At 46.9% G+C, this 13,846-nt stretch overlaps 1 protein-coding gene across 2 annotated transcripts; it reads right to left on the bottom strand.

Moving 5' to 3' along the window:
* Nucleotides 1-2: 2 nt before the first annotated feature.
* Nucleotides 3-13,202, bottom strand: nfkb2 (nuclear factor of kappa light polypeptide gene enhancer in B-cells 2 (p49/p100)). Of its 2 annotated transcripts, none has more exons than XM_078104340.1 (24): nt 13,110-13,202; nt 11,629-11,714; nt 9,892-9,928; nt 9,455-9,530; nt 9,084-9,124; nt 8,249-8,347; nt 7,869-8,020; nt 7,308-7,420; nt 5,252-5,410; nt 5,057-5,161; nt 4,875-4,963; nt 4,513-4,651; nt 4,300-4,413; nt 4,033-4,188; nt 3,819-3,960; nt 3,629-3,743; nt 3,340-3,547; nt 3,087-3,256; nt 2,476-2,578; nt 2,168-2,340; nt 1,968-2,049; nt 1,721-1,890; nt 1,518-1,629; nt 3-1,383 (listed from the first exon to the last, which is right to left on the bottom strand). In XM_078104340.1, exons 2-24 carry the CDS (start codon nt 11,643-11,645, stop codon nt 1,310-1,312), a joined length of 2,646 nt encoding a protein of 881 aa, XP_077960466.1. In that variant the 5' UTR covers nt 11,646-11,714; nt 13,110-13,202; the 3' UTR covers nt 3-1,309. The 2 variants fall into 2 exon arrangements, with proteins under 2 accessions (XP_077960466.1, XP_077960467.1); XM_078104341.1 differs by having other exon boundaries at nt 9,455-9,524.
* Between the last annotated feature and the right edge of the window lie 644 nt (nt 13,203-13,846).

Genomic DNA, 13,846 nt, shown 5'->3' with positions numbered 1-13,846 from the left:
GGTCCCAGAGTGGTTTTTATTATAAAGTCCAGTCTGAGATTATTTATGTATTAAAGAAAACACACAACAACGGAGAGAAAAGGAGAAACGTTCTAATCATTTTTGTCATAGTTCGAAACCAAAGACACAACTGAACATTAGCAAAGGTTTTACAGATTATTCAGTAAAAATATCACTCAACAACTTCATTGTAACTTTTCTGAAAGTTATTACGGAACATTTTGAACCGATTACAGGTTGTTTGACTAGTATTACAGATTGAAGAAAATGGACAAAAATAAATTAAATAGTAAAATGTACCTCAATACTTTAGACTATTTAACAAATATTATTTAACGGCTTTATTATTACATTTTTTTGAGAAAAAGGTTGACTTTGAAGTAACATTGAAGTAGCATTTCAACTCACCCTAACTTACTTACTAATTGTTTATTTAATTTAAATTTCAGGTAGAAAGACAAAAGTACAAACAATGTTCATGTCTTTTTTTAAATTGATTTGGACGGAAACATTTATCCACAGTTAAAAGTTAGTTAGTTAAAAAAAGTTAAAATCCACAGTTGTTTATTGTTGTTCTACCAAAACATGAAATAGTATTTGTTTCATGAGAGAAGAAGCTGACAGCCGCGCTGCCTTCAATTTCAGACAAGTGAATTGGAATTTAGGCTACTCAAAGTGAAGCAAAGGACAAACTCAGCACACTTTATTTAATTAAAACAGAAGCAGGAAAAACAAAATATAAGTTAATACGAAAAATTACAAAGAACAAAGAAACTGACAAGTTGTCTGTTGCCACTAAAACATTTAAAATGATCAATAATATAATCTTATTTTTTTAGAAAACGGTAAAATGTTCCGTGACGTTTGCAATCTCCGAGTTCATCGTCCTCCCCTTAGAGTCCTGGTCCCCTTAGAGTCCTGGTCCCCTTAGAGGCCTGGTCCCCTTAGAGTCCTTGTCCCCTTAGAGTCCTAGTCCCCTCAGAGGCCTGGTCCCCTTAGAGTCCTAGTCCCCTCAGAGGCCTGGTCCCCTTAGAGGCCTGGTCCCCTTAGAGTCCTTGTCCCCTTAGAGTCCTAGTCCCCTCAGAGGCCTGGTCCCCTTAGAGTCCTGGTCCCCTCAGAGGCCTGGTCCCCTTAGAGTCCTGGTCCCCTCAGAGTCTAAAGGGGACCAGGACTCTTAGAGTCCCAATCCCCATCCCCTGTCCCGGTCCCCCTTAGACTCCCGGGCCCCCAAACAGGTCCCCTTTAGCGTCTCAGTCCTGGCAGGGGGAGATGAGAGTGCTGCTCGAGATGGGATTTTATTTCCAGCTCGTCACTGATTGGCCACAGGCGGCTCCTCCTCTTCGTCTATTGGCTGGCTGCCGAAGCCGCTGTCGACCGTTGCGTCTGATTGGACAGAAAATAAAGACTTTTATTTGTCACTTAACCAACACGACAAACTGCTGAAGTTTCACACAGGATCTCATTCACTCGGTTCTACATCTGCAGGGTTCAGGTGGGTCGAGAGGGGGCGGAGCTACCTGTGCTGTGTTTGTCGTCTCGTAGCTCGCTGCTTCTCAGCAGCCTGACTCCTTCTGTCAGACCGAGAGACTGCAAAGCTTCAACCAGACCTTCTACTGGACCTCCACCCAGCTGGACACATCAGAGACAGTTGAGACATCAGGGACGGGTGAGACATTAGAGGCGGGTGAGCGGTGAGACATTAGAGGCGGGTCCAGGCTACCTGGTAGTGCTGCAGCAGCTGGTGGCAGGGTGTCGGGCTGTCCAGGTAAAGGTGAGTCAACGTCATCATCCCCAGCTTCTCTGCTAGTTTCCTCCAGGGGACGTCTCCCACACTCAGCACCTCCACCAGGCGGGACAGCGTGTCCTCGTCCACCCTCGACCCCGCTCCCCCTAAAACCCGTGACATGATGATGTCACCGAAGGGGGCTCATTTCATTGGTTCAGATTGAAGTTTCTGAGTAACGAACCTTCACTGCTGCTTGACTTCATCTTCTTACTGCTGTGAAGACTGGACTTAGGACTCAGTCCAGGGTTCAACAGGATCCTCACCTGAGGGAGGGGAGGTGGGGAGAGGACGGGACAAGGAAACAAGGGGAGAGGAAAGGAGACAGTGAGGTAAACGTCTTTGTGTGAATGCGTTCTGTGCATTTACTTTGAAAGGAAGTACCTTCTGACACCTGGTGAGGTGCAAGGGGGTGTGTCCTCCTGCGGGTCTCTTGCGGGGGTTGATTGGCTGAGAGCAGGCCTCCCGCTCTCTGATTGGTTCGTCTTCGTCCTGCTCCTCGTCTGAAGAGGAGGTGAAGAAGAGCGGCTCGTCGTTCTCCACGTTTTTATCAGCGCCTGAAAAAAGATAATTATGATAATAATACTATGTGTGTATTCATGTTAATGATGTCAATGGATTAGTTTGAATACTTGGTTATACCAATGTACTTTCTCTGTGGTATCAGTGTTTTAGTACTTTATGTTTCTCACCGGCAGCGATGAGCATGGAGCAGAGCGTCGGTGAGCCCAGACCGGCCGCCAGGTGGAGCGGCGTGTTTCCCCCAAACGTGGTGGTGTTAACATCCGCCTTTAACTGCACAAAGCGCAGCGCGAATCACTACAACGTCCCCGGGGGCGCACACGTATGTGTGTGTGCAAAACACAACGACATTTACTCCCTACGGAAAGGGGAGGGCCCTACAGCAGAGGCCCTTCTGATTGGACAGACGGACAGGAAATGATACAGGGCTCGGCCATAGCGTCCGCGGCGTCCGCCGGTCGAAGTGTCCGCTGTACCCTGCTCCCTTTTATTTACAACACCTCAATGTAATTTAACAACAGAACACCAGTAAAACAATATTGATTGACAGAATATGTAGATATCTAGACTCACGGTACTTTGAATCCTTCATGTCACTTTCCGTCGCCGGCGAAAGAGTTCGGATTAAGAGGGTTAAAAGATTGACAGTCCGTCTGTCCAATCAGAAGGGTCCGTCCTCTGCTATCTGCTATAAGGCCCTCCCCTTTCCGTAAGGAGTTAATGTCGTTGTGTTTTGCCCTTCAGGGCCACCGTAGTTTACAGGTGTGTGTGTGAGTCGTACCTCTGTGATGAGAGTACAGGCCACCTTGAACAGGTTTTCCCTCACGGCCAGGTGGAGGGCGGTGTTTCCACTTTTTTGCTCAGGTGCGTTTATCTTGGCTCCGCCCTCAACCAGGAGGCGGAGGCAGCGCTCGCCGTCCCTCCTCACAGAAAGGTGGAGAGGATGGAGACCTGGGACGAGAAAGGTCAGAGGGATCAATAAGTAATGAATATTTCACAGCTGTTATCACCTGATCACCTGATTGCTCTCTAACCGTGATAGTCGGCGGTGTTGACCAGGTGGGCGTGGCGTTCTCCCAGGTGAGCCAGCAGGAGGCGGAGCGAGGCGGTGTCTCCGGCCAGCGCTGCCAGATGGAGCGGATTGCGACCATCTTTGTCCAGCAGGCTGGGGTCGGCACCCGCCCTTAGCAGCACCTCCAACACCTTCACCTGCCGGGTAATCACCGCCAGGTGGAGAGGAGTCTGCAAACACCACAAGGGGTGGAGTTAGTGGGCAGGTGAGACGGGCGGTTCTACTCGTTAGCTGGGTTAGCATAATGCTACCTGCTGGAGGTGGTTGGCCGTGTTGAGGATGTTCTGCTGCTGGCTGCTGAGCAGAGTGTGGATCAGTTGCTGGATCACACCTGTCTGCTGATGGATGACGGCCAGGTGCAAAGGCCTGTGGGAGAACGGAGCTTTAGACGCGCGTCTCTCCGTCATCGCGACACCAAGGTGAAATAATTAGAGATCTTACGTGTCTCCGTTGCCGTCCTGGACGCCACAGAGGTGCCTCTGGATGGCCAGGAGGACGCGGGCGTCCCCGGTGCTGCAGTACTGCAGCAGGGCCGCAGCCGTCCGTCTGGCGCCCTGAGACGCCCGGCTGTGGAGCGCAGCGGCTACAAGCAGACAAAGCAGTAATCAGACTTTCCTCCCCTGCAGAGAGTCTCCATCGGGACATCGGCGCTCACCGAGCTGGAGCAGCTGCTGCTGGGCCGGCGAGCCGCTGTGTTGCTGGGTAACGCCGGTCTGAGGGTGGGACCCCGACATCTGAGCCCCTCCCCCGAAGCCCGCGAAGCCTTCGGTGAAAAATACTCCTCCATTCATCTGCTGGTTAAACTGGAAGCCTGCAGAAGGGAAGCAAACGTCCACAGTGAACTTCCGATGCAGCAGGTGTGGAAACGCTGTGGACTGAAGGAAGCGTTTTCAATGGTTCCTTGTTTCAAAGGAAGCTCTACCTCCTCCTCCAGCTCCTCCTCCGAACCCCCCAGCTCCTCCCCCCCTTCCTCCTCCTCTCCAGGGTTCATAGTGAGGCAGTGGCTTCTGCTTCTTCCTCAGCACCTCCTCTTTGTCTGAAAGAGGTTAGACGAGAGCGATGCGTTGAGAGCGACCCTGGACCTGGGGGGTGGAGGCAGACTGAACATGGACCTGGGGGGTGGAGGCGGACTGACCTTGGACCTGGGGGGTGTAGGTGAACTGTTTGGGGTCGCTGCTGTCGCCGGCCTTTTTCCGCTTCAGCTGCAGGAAGACGGTGACGGGCCTCTCGATCTCCGCGCTGTGGTATGGCGGCGTTTTGAACACGATTGCGTACTGAGGACACGGAGGGAGGACACGGGGGGAGGACACGGGGGGAGGACACGGAGGGAGGACACAGGCCTGGTTCAGCAACAATACGCTGACACGATTAGTGTCCTAATTTTCCCTTTTCAAGATTGTTTAATCAATTTGAAGCTTTCCTGTGTGTGAATGAGTGTCCTCACACACACACACACACACACACACACACACACACACACACACACACACTCTGTACCTGTTTGTGAACGTCAGTAGGGGAGAAGTCGCCGAAGGCCTCCCAGCCTCCCTCGTCGTCCTCCTCGTAGAAGCGGATCTCGATGTCGTCTGAGAGGTGCAGCAGAGAGTCACGATGAGGTCGACAGCGACCAACGACCACTAACCGGCGATCACCGCGTCCATCGGCACGACTCTGCTCACCTTTCTGGACCTTGTCACACAGCAGGAAGATCTCGTCTCCTCCGAGCACCGTGCCGCACGTCTTATCCATCCGGGAGATCTTCAGGTTGGAAGCGTTGGGCGACTCTGCGCATAAAGACTCGTTAGAATCGTCCCTGAAAGGAGAGGGCGGCCTCCTGAAGCGCCAACCCTCAGGGTCAGAGGTCAGGGACTCACTGCTGTCGTAGATGGGGTTGGAAACCACAGGCTTCAGGCCTCTGGTGAAGCCTCCGTTGCTGTCCTGCAGGTAGGCGGTGAACTTCAGCCTGACGATGTTCAGGTCCATCACCTTGCCCAGCTCCTTGGCCTCCTTCAGGAGCCCGTTTTCTTCTGAATCTGAAGCACAGCGTCAAGTTTCACATGTGACTTTTCCTTCATGCTGATGGAAGTGAAGCGAATTACACAAACAAGTGAAACGGTGAAACTAAAACCATTTAGTGTCCCAGCGTGTTGTTTACGGTGTGTGTACCTGTGAGGTGGCAGTGTGTTGTGTGAGGTGTGTGTACCTGTGAGGTGTGTGTACCTGTGAGGTGGCAGTGTGTTGTTTGTGTACCTGTGAGGTGGCAGTGTGTTGTGTGTGTGTACCTGTGAGGTGGCAGTGTGTTGTGTGTGTACCTGTGAGGTGTGTGTACCTGTGAGGTGGCAGTGTGTTGTGTGTGTGTACCTGTGAGGTGGCAGTGTGTTGTGTGTGTACCTGTGAGGTGTGTGTACCTGTGAGGTGGCAGTGTGTTGTGTGTGTACCTGTGAGGTGGCAGTGTGTTGTGTGTGTACCTGTGAGGTGTGTGTACCTGTGAGGTGGCTGTGTGTTGTGTGTGTACCTGTGAGGTGTGTGTACCTGTGAGGTGGCAGTGTGTTGTGTGAGGTGTGTGTACCTGTGAGGTGGCAGTGTGTTGTGTGTGTACCTGTGAGGTGGCAGTGTGTTGTGTGTGTACCTGTGAGGTGGCAGTGTGTTGTGTGTGTACCTGTGAGGTGGCTGTGTGTTGTGTGTGTACCTGTGAGGTGGCAGTGTGTTGTGTGTTGTGTGTGTACCTGTGAGGTGTGTGTACCTGTGAGGTGGCAGTGTGTTGTGTGTGTACCTGTGAGGTGGCAGTGTGTTGTGTGTGTACCTGTGATGTGTGTGTACCTGTGAGGTGGCAGTGTGTTGTGTGTTGTGTGTGTACCTGTGAGGTGGCAGTGTGTTGTGTGAGGTGTGTGTACCTGTGAGGTGGCAGTGTGTTGTGTGTGTACCTGTGAGGTGGCAGTGTGTTGTGTGTGTGTACCTGTGAGGTGGCTGTGTGTTGTGTGTGTACCTGTGAGGTGGCAGTGTGTTGTGTGTGTACCTGTGAGGTGTGTGTACCTGTGAGGTGGCAGTGTGTTGTGTGAGGTGTGTGTACCTGTGAGGTGGCAGTGTGTTGTGTGTGTACCTGTGAGGTGGCAGTGTGTTGTGTGTGTGTACCTGTGAGGTGGCTGTGTGTTGTGTGTGTACCTGTGAGGTGGCAGTGTGTTGTGTGTGTACCTGTGAGGTGTGTGTACCTGTGAGGTGGCAGTGTGTTGTGTGTTGTGTGTGTACCTGTGAGGTGTGTGTACCTGTGAGGTGTGTGTACCTGTGAGGTGGCAGTGTGTGTACCTGTGAGGTGTGTGTACCTGTGAGGTGTGTGTACCTGTGAGGTGTGTGTACCTGTGAGGTGTGTGTACCTGTGAGGTGGCAGTGTGTTGTGTGTGTGTACCTGTGAGGTGGCAGTGTGTTGTGTGTGTACCTGTGAGGTGGCAGTGTGTTGTGTGAGGTGTGTGTACCTGTGAGGTGGCAGTGTGTTGTGTGTGTACCTGTGAGGTGTGTGTACCTGTGAGGTGGCAGTGTGTTGTGTGTGTACCTGTGAGGTGTGTGTACCTGTGAGGTGGCAGTGTGTTGTGTGTTGTGTGTGTACCTGTGAGGTGTGTGTACCTGTGAGGTGGCAGTGTGTTGTGTGTTGTGTGTGTACCTGTGAGGTGTGTGTACCTGTGAGGTGGCAGTGTGTTGTGTGTGTACCTGTGAGGTGTGTGTACCTGTGAGGTGGCAGTGTGTGTACCTGTGAGGTGTGTGTACCTGTGAGGTGGCAGTGTGTTGTGTGTGTACCTGTGAGGTGTGTGTACCTGTGAGGTGGCAGTGTGTTGTGTGTGTACCTGTGAGGTGTGTGTACCTGTGAGGTGGCAGTGTGTGGTGTGTGTACCTGTGAGGTGTGTGTACCTGTGAGGTGGCTGTGTGTTGTGTGTGTACCTGTGAGGTGGCAGTGTGGTCCCTTCAGTCTCTTCCTCTCGTCCCTCAGCCTCCGGCTCAGAACCTCCACCACACCTTTCTTGGTCACATGGAGGATCCCCAGGTTACTGAATCTACAACATCAACACCAGTAAAATATACCTTCTCTCGTTTCAGATACTACAGATACTTTATGATACATATTTCAGAAGTCTTATTTCAGAATGTTGAAAGAAAAAAATATTTAAAAAAACACTTTTTAAAATATATATATATATATATATATATATAAAACTATTTTTTTAAATATTAAAAAAAAGAAAAATTTAAACAATTTTAAATAGTGTATTTAAAATTGTTTAAAATTAATTTAACTATATTTCAAAAAGTAAAGAAAATGTAAAATAACATTATGAAGGGAAAAAACTGAAAGTCATATTACAGAATTTTAAAAGAAAAATGAATTGTGCAGCACGTCAAAGGGTTGAAAAAAGTACAGTATGTTGAAAAATATAAAGACGTCGTCGGATAAAGAATTCCGACGTCCTCGGTAGGAACGCAGGGACCTGATTGGATACTCACGAGGCGGCGAGGTCGTTGGGGCCGATGTCCAGCGTGCACGTCCCGTTCTCAGTGCAGTGACGTCCCACCAGACTGTGAGCGTGGACACTAGGAGGATCCGTGTGGGACACCAGCTGGACCTCCACCCGGGCATGTCCCACGTAGTTATTGATCTGAGACAGGGACACATGTGTCATCAGCCTCGCTGAGCGTCCTCCTCCTCCTCTGTCCCTTTACCCTCAAGCAGAGCTCCTCATGAACACTCTGACATGTGTGTACACGGTGCCTCACACATTAGTGTTAAACTGTTGTCATGTTGATGTCATGTTGTTGTCATGTTGTTGTCATGTTGTTGTCATGTTGTTGTCCGAGTGTTGTTACGCTCTTCGAGTCTTTCCCACCTTCACGGTCGGGTACGTCCTCCTGTTCTTCTCGCTGGAGGCCCCTGGGAGCCCCCCGTGTGACGGACCCTCGCACTCGTAGCGGAAACGAAAGCCCCTCTGGGAACAAAAATACACAACTTCACTTTGGCTTCACAAATGCTTTGATTTCACACGTACTGGAAGTTACTTAGTAATATACAAATATTTGTACTGATCTCAAATAACGATATTCTTTTATTATCCTTACTTTTTACAATATGTTGAACTGACAACTTGATTAAAGTTTCATTTAATCAAAAAGCTTTATTTGTAAAATATAAAACATTCGTATAAAAGGTGAACAGGCTTCTTGTTTTGCTGAATCCTAAAACTACTACAGGTGTTAATTGTATCCCAAGTATTTATTAAAATATTCACCTTGTATTACACTACTTATATCCCTGTATCATAATTGAAATTGATTGTATTTTGTAGTCATGTGTCATACTTCTATAAAACATTCTCTATGGTTGAAATGTCTAAACGGTTCTTTCGATATTGTTCACGTTTCAGCGTCAGGATGTTTCCTCGTTTCGTGTCTTTAGCGGTTTCTCGGTGCTCGGTGGGAATTTCCCCCCCGCTGAATAAAGCTTCGTCTTTTCCCTCGTGAAATGCCGACATGGTGGTTCTTCCTCCACGGAGGAGCTCTGATGCTCATCAGACTGTGGCCTGCAGAAGGTGAGCAGTCGACTCGCTGAAGGAAACTGATCTCTGCTTCTCTGCTTTGAGTTCAACGTAAAACCTGCAAACTAAGAAGCAACAATTCCCTGAATGTGATGTGACTGAGTGACAGCGAGTAACAGGCTGGTCTCACCTGTTTGGGCTCCTCGATGATTTGGATGTAAGGACCGTGAGCTGAAACACCAGAACTTGGTTATTGACGGACGGGTTCTGAGCGTTAAAGCAAAAAGGTGAACGAGGGACTTTCCCCAACTAGTGCGAACTAGAAAGGCCGTTTGTTGAAAACGTACTGGTGGAAACGTCCCTGTCTCCAGGTATGAATGAGACACTAAGTGGAAGTTACAAGGTTCCAGGTGTCGGGGAACCCCCATCGAGAGCTGACGAAGAACCGTCCCTGGTTCCTGTGTAATGTCTCACTGTCTGTCTGCGACTAAATCACCACCAGCTTCTACGAGGACCTGCGGGCTGGACCAACGTCCCATCGGGGGGGGGGGGGGGGGTCACCTGTCTCGGGGATGTAGGGCTCCGTCTTTATGTCCACGGGAGGAATGTAGTCGTACTGCATCAAATTCATCTGCAGCTGAGGAACAAAAACATCTTCAAACATTCACACAGAGAGTTAAGAACTAATCAATAATCAATAAATATCTGGATCTTTATGGTTTCTACGGAAACTACAAAATGTCAGGTTGTTGAACAACACGAATAGACTTTAAGAAACACGGAAGTTATTGATCAAACAATGAAAACAAGAGATTATCTGAGGCTTTGTATTAATAATCCATTATTATGTTTTCATTGATTGAAATCTCCTGTAACAATTTCTCCAGAAATATTATTATTATTATTATAAGAACAAAAGGGCAGGATTAATAAAAATAAAAGACTGTGATAGAAACAGACATGATCATTTACATGTATGATGAAGGAAAGAGACTCACGTCGTTGTCGTACACGTTGTACTGAGCTTCACTCATCCTGCAGGACAAACAGTGAGGGGCTTTTAATGTGAAAGGGTTCCAACAGGAAACACTCGTCAGTAAAAGTACATGATCAATAAATCATGTGAAATCAGAAAAACACTCGACTGCAAGAGAGTGAATCTCTGTCTGTCTCTGTCTGTCTCTGTCTGTCTGTCTCTCTGTCTGTCTGTCTGTCTCTCTGTCTCTCTGTCTCTGTCTCTCTCTGTCTGTCTGTGTGTCTGTCTCTCTGTCTCTGTCTGTCTGTCTGTCTGTGTGTCTCTGTCTCTCCTTTTCTCCCCCCTCCTCCCCCCCGGCCTGTTTTCAGTCACTTCCTGGAAGTGGTCGAGTTGAGGAAAACCCCCAGAATTCCAGATCGGAGGGGGCGTGGCTGCTGGTGATGACGTCACTCAGCCGCCCAGAGAAGGAATGAAAAGTGTTGAACCTGAGCTCCATTTGACCTTTATGTTATGAATAAACGTCTCGCTCACCTTTTAACCACTTCAGCTCTTTTAATCACACATTTCTGTGTCGTATCGGTTGAGGTGGTGCTTGTTGAAGGGTGTTTATGTGTTAAATAAAACTAAAAAGATATGAATCGCATGTAGCTCCTCCCACATCCCTCTTTGTCACAACCACCGCTCTTATTAATGCTGCAGATCAAAAGACTCAAATAGCCACACGGACGATGACATCATTCACTGTGAAGTAGAAACAACTGAACTATCATCACAACGTGTGAGCACAAGCCAGGAGGAGCAGTACCACACCCATAAATCCACATATAAATATATATATATATATATACATATATATAAATACATATTCTAGCTACAGAATGACGTTGTCACGACAACGAGAAGCGAAGGACGGACATGGACCTGACTCCCTGATGGAGGAAGAGGAAGAGATGCTCGCGTGCGACTCTGAGAACATCTGAATAACTTTTGCCGCCTCCAGGCAGGCGGGACGGCCCCCTGGGGGACAGCGGCCAATCAGGACGCAGAAGAGACTCATTAACATAAAACCCCCGGCAGGTAGGGGAGAGGAGGTTCTGCTTGGGGGTTTTCTGCGTGACCTCTGACCTCTGCAGGAGGCGTTTAAGCCTCTGATGACTCGTCACACGCTTCGCTCTGACGTTTACCAGAACCCGTCAGAGGCCGCGCAGCCACCAGAACTAAAGATGAAAACAACGCTTGGCTCAAAGGTTCCTCGGCGCTCGTCCTAACTATAAACGTGTTGGCAGTATGTCAAATAATCCTTTTCTTTATATCACACAACTGTCGCAATGAGGCTTATTTTAAGTCATAACGTAGAAGATTTCCATTTTTCTGACAGTTTTAGTTACTTTGGATGTTAAAACTCATACTTTATTATTTTAGTCTGGTATTCGTAGTGTTTTGTTTGTTTGTCTCTCTGCCTTTTGTTGATTTATTACATTTTTCTCGTTGACTACATTCAGAATAAGAACAGATGAAAGGTGTGTAAAACCATCCATCATCATCAACGCGTCTCATCCTTCATCAGGCTCGTGATGGAGAACCGGAGAACCGGAGAGAACATGCAGACTCATTGTGTCTAAAGAGGTTGGTGGAGTCGACCCTCCGTGCTGTGAGGCGACGGTGCTGAACACCACGCGCCCTTTAAGTAAGAAACCAGTAGGGTTCAAAGGAGAAAATGATGTCACACGTTTGATTAACTGGTATTAAGGAAGCGTACCTGAGAGCTCCCGCCATGACAGCACGCTGACGGAGCAGGTGATGGAGGATCAGCGCCTGGCAGGAGGACGATCAGTGCTTCTTCTCCTACAGGTACAAAATCAGGGTTCAAGCACTGCTTAGTGTGTGTGTGTGTGCGTGCGTGTGTGTGTGCGTGTGTGTGTGTGTGTGTGTGTGCGTGCGATGAACTCATATAGTCACACATCGGTGGGAAGTTCCACTCGTTCTCCTCTGTGATTATTTGGAACATATTTGGAAACAACAGGCAGCAGCTTCTGTTAAAGGAACAATCCGACATTTCTCCTCTCCAGCAAGGGGAAAACGTTAGCGTAGCGTTAGCTTAGCACAAAGACTAAAAGCAGGTTGAACTTTGAACCTTGCTGAGCACAACAAATTGTAAAACGTTGAAACCATTAACAAAAACCATGTATAGCTTCTGTAGCTACCAATAGCGATCGATAGCTACTTTTAGCTGATAGCTATTGATAACTACCAGGGAGGGAAAGTGAAACAAAACCAAATTCTGACAAATCTTATTGACTATTAAATATTCATAAACACCAGCTGGAAATAAATGAATCTCCTTTAATCTTATTTTTAGTAAGTGACGTTAAAGCGCCACAGATTCAATCCGAAACATCAGATTCGATTGGCCGGCTTAAAAGTGGGCGGGCTCAGATTGTAGCAAAGCTACGATATTATTGGTGGGACAATTTATTTTGACATCAATGAAAGATATTTCATGCGCGTTTATTTGATCTGGATTTCAAGGACAGTCTCTCTTCTTTTTTGTTATATGTGTTTATATTTCAACTGTCAAATAACTGTCAAAAACCTCCAAAATAAAAGAAGCTTTTTCTTGGATTAAACTTCAGGATAACTTAAACTAGCCAGGATCCTGTTAGCCTCATCAAAAGGTTTAAACCTGCATTTGTTCCTGGGAATTCTTTGAATTCTTTCTTTATTAGTTTTTTAAAGTTCAACTAAAGACTTTAGTTCTTCATCATGTTGGAAACGTTTGAATATAGTGAGGAAACATAATGAAACATTAAAAACAACAAGATATGTAAACAAAGTGACTAAATAAATGTTTCAGCAATTTCGCTCTCAGTTACACAATCTGAACTGTTTATTTACCTCATCAATAACAAACAATAACTAGAGTAAATCCATCTCCTGCGGCAGGTTTTATTATTATTGTGAATCTTAATGAAGCTGTTCCAATCAGAAGAAACAACAATAAAGATGAAAATGTCATAAACGTGACGTGAATTTTAAATAAACATTCTGACATGAATATTAAATAAATAACGTGTAGTCGGACATCTTCTCCTCTGGTTTGTTGTCGTTTTTTCTGATGTTTGATGTGAGATGTGAGATATCATATGCTCGTGTTATGTATCAGGTATCGCTTATCGATTAGATGTCGATCAGGTATCGATCGGTAGATAAGTAGAAAGCGAGCATATAGGTGAGATTTACCTGCAGCGGCTCCGACGTCCGTTTGCCCCAAAAGTTACAAACCCCAGAAGAGTAAAAGTCAAGTCAGCAGCAGCGCAGCCAGGACAACATCCGGTTGGTGCTCTTCAAAATAAAGTTATTTGGAGACGAAACCCGTTCTTTCTTTTTTCTGTTTTAGTCTGACATTTGTTATTTTCAATTTACTTTTGCTACGGCCGTTTCGTATTATAGGCTCTGTAGGCTTTAATTATGTCTTTGAATTTTAAATGTCCCAACTAAAGTAGTAAAGATGCGTGATGAACCCGTGATGAAATACAATACGAGATTTAGTATTATTGTGGAAGTCTCTGTGTTTGTTCGAACACGATTACTAATATAACGTATTATTCCTTTTACTATTTTTATATTTTTCAATTGAGAATTTTTGTAAATTGGATGCATTTTGGTGTCTTTCTTTGCCTATTAAATGTTGGACTTGTTGCCTTCTGTTAATAAATTAGTATTATTAAAAGAAAAGGTAAAAAAATGTTTTTAGCCATATTAAAGAGAATAATATGGATGATTGTTACTTGGTCTAATATGAACTATTATTTGTCTTTCGAGGTTTTCGAGTAAACAGGCACTTTTATATTGAAAGACAGCTTTCTTAACCGGAAGCACCTTGGTGGTGTTGTCAGTCAGTGGAAAGCCCCGGAGCTCGAGGGGAATTCCGGCAGCGTATCACCAATGCAGCTCGCTGATTGGTGGAGGCCGCAGCA

The sequence above is a fragment of the Gasterosteus aculeatus genome, chromosome 6, assembly GCF_964276395.1.
Source record: "Gasterosteus aculeatus chromosome 6, fGasAcu3.hap1.1, whole genome shotgun sequence".
In the NCBI taxonomy this organism is placed as follows: Eukaryota; Metazoa; Chordata; class Actinopteri; order Perciformes; family Gasterosteidae; genus Gasterosteus; species Gasterosteus aculeatus.
This window is presented reverse-complemented; position numbering and strand designations above follow the sequence as displayed.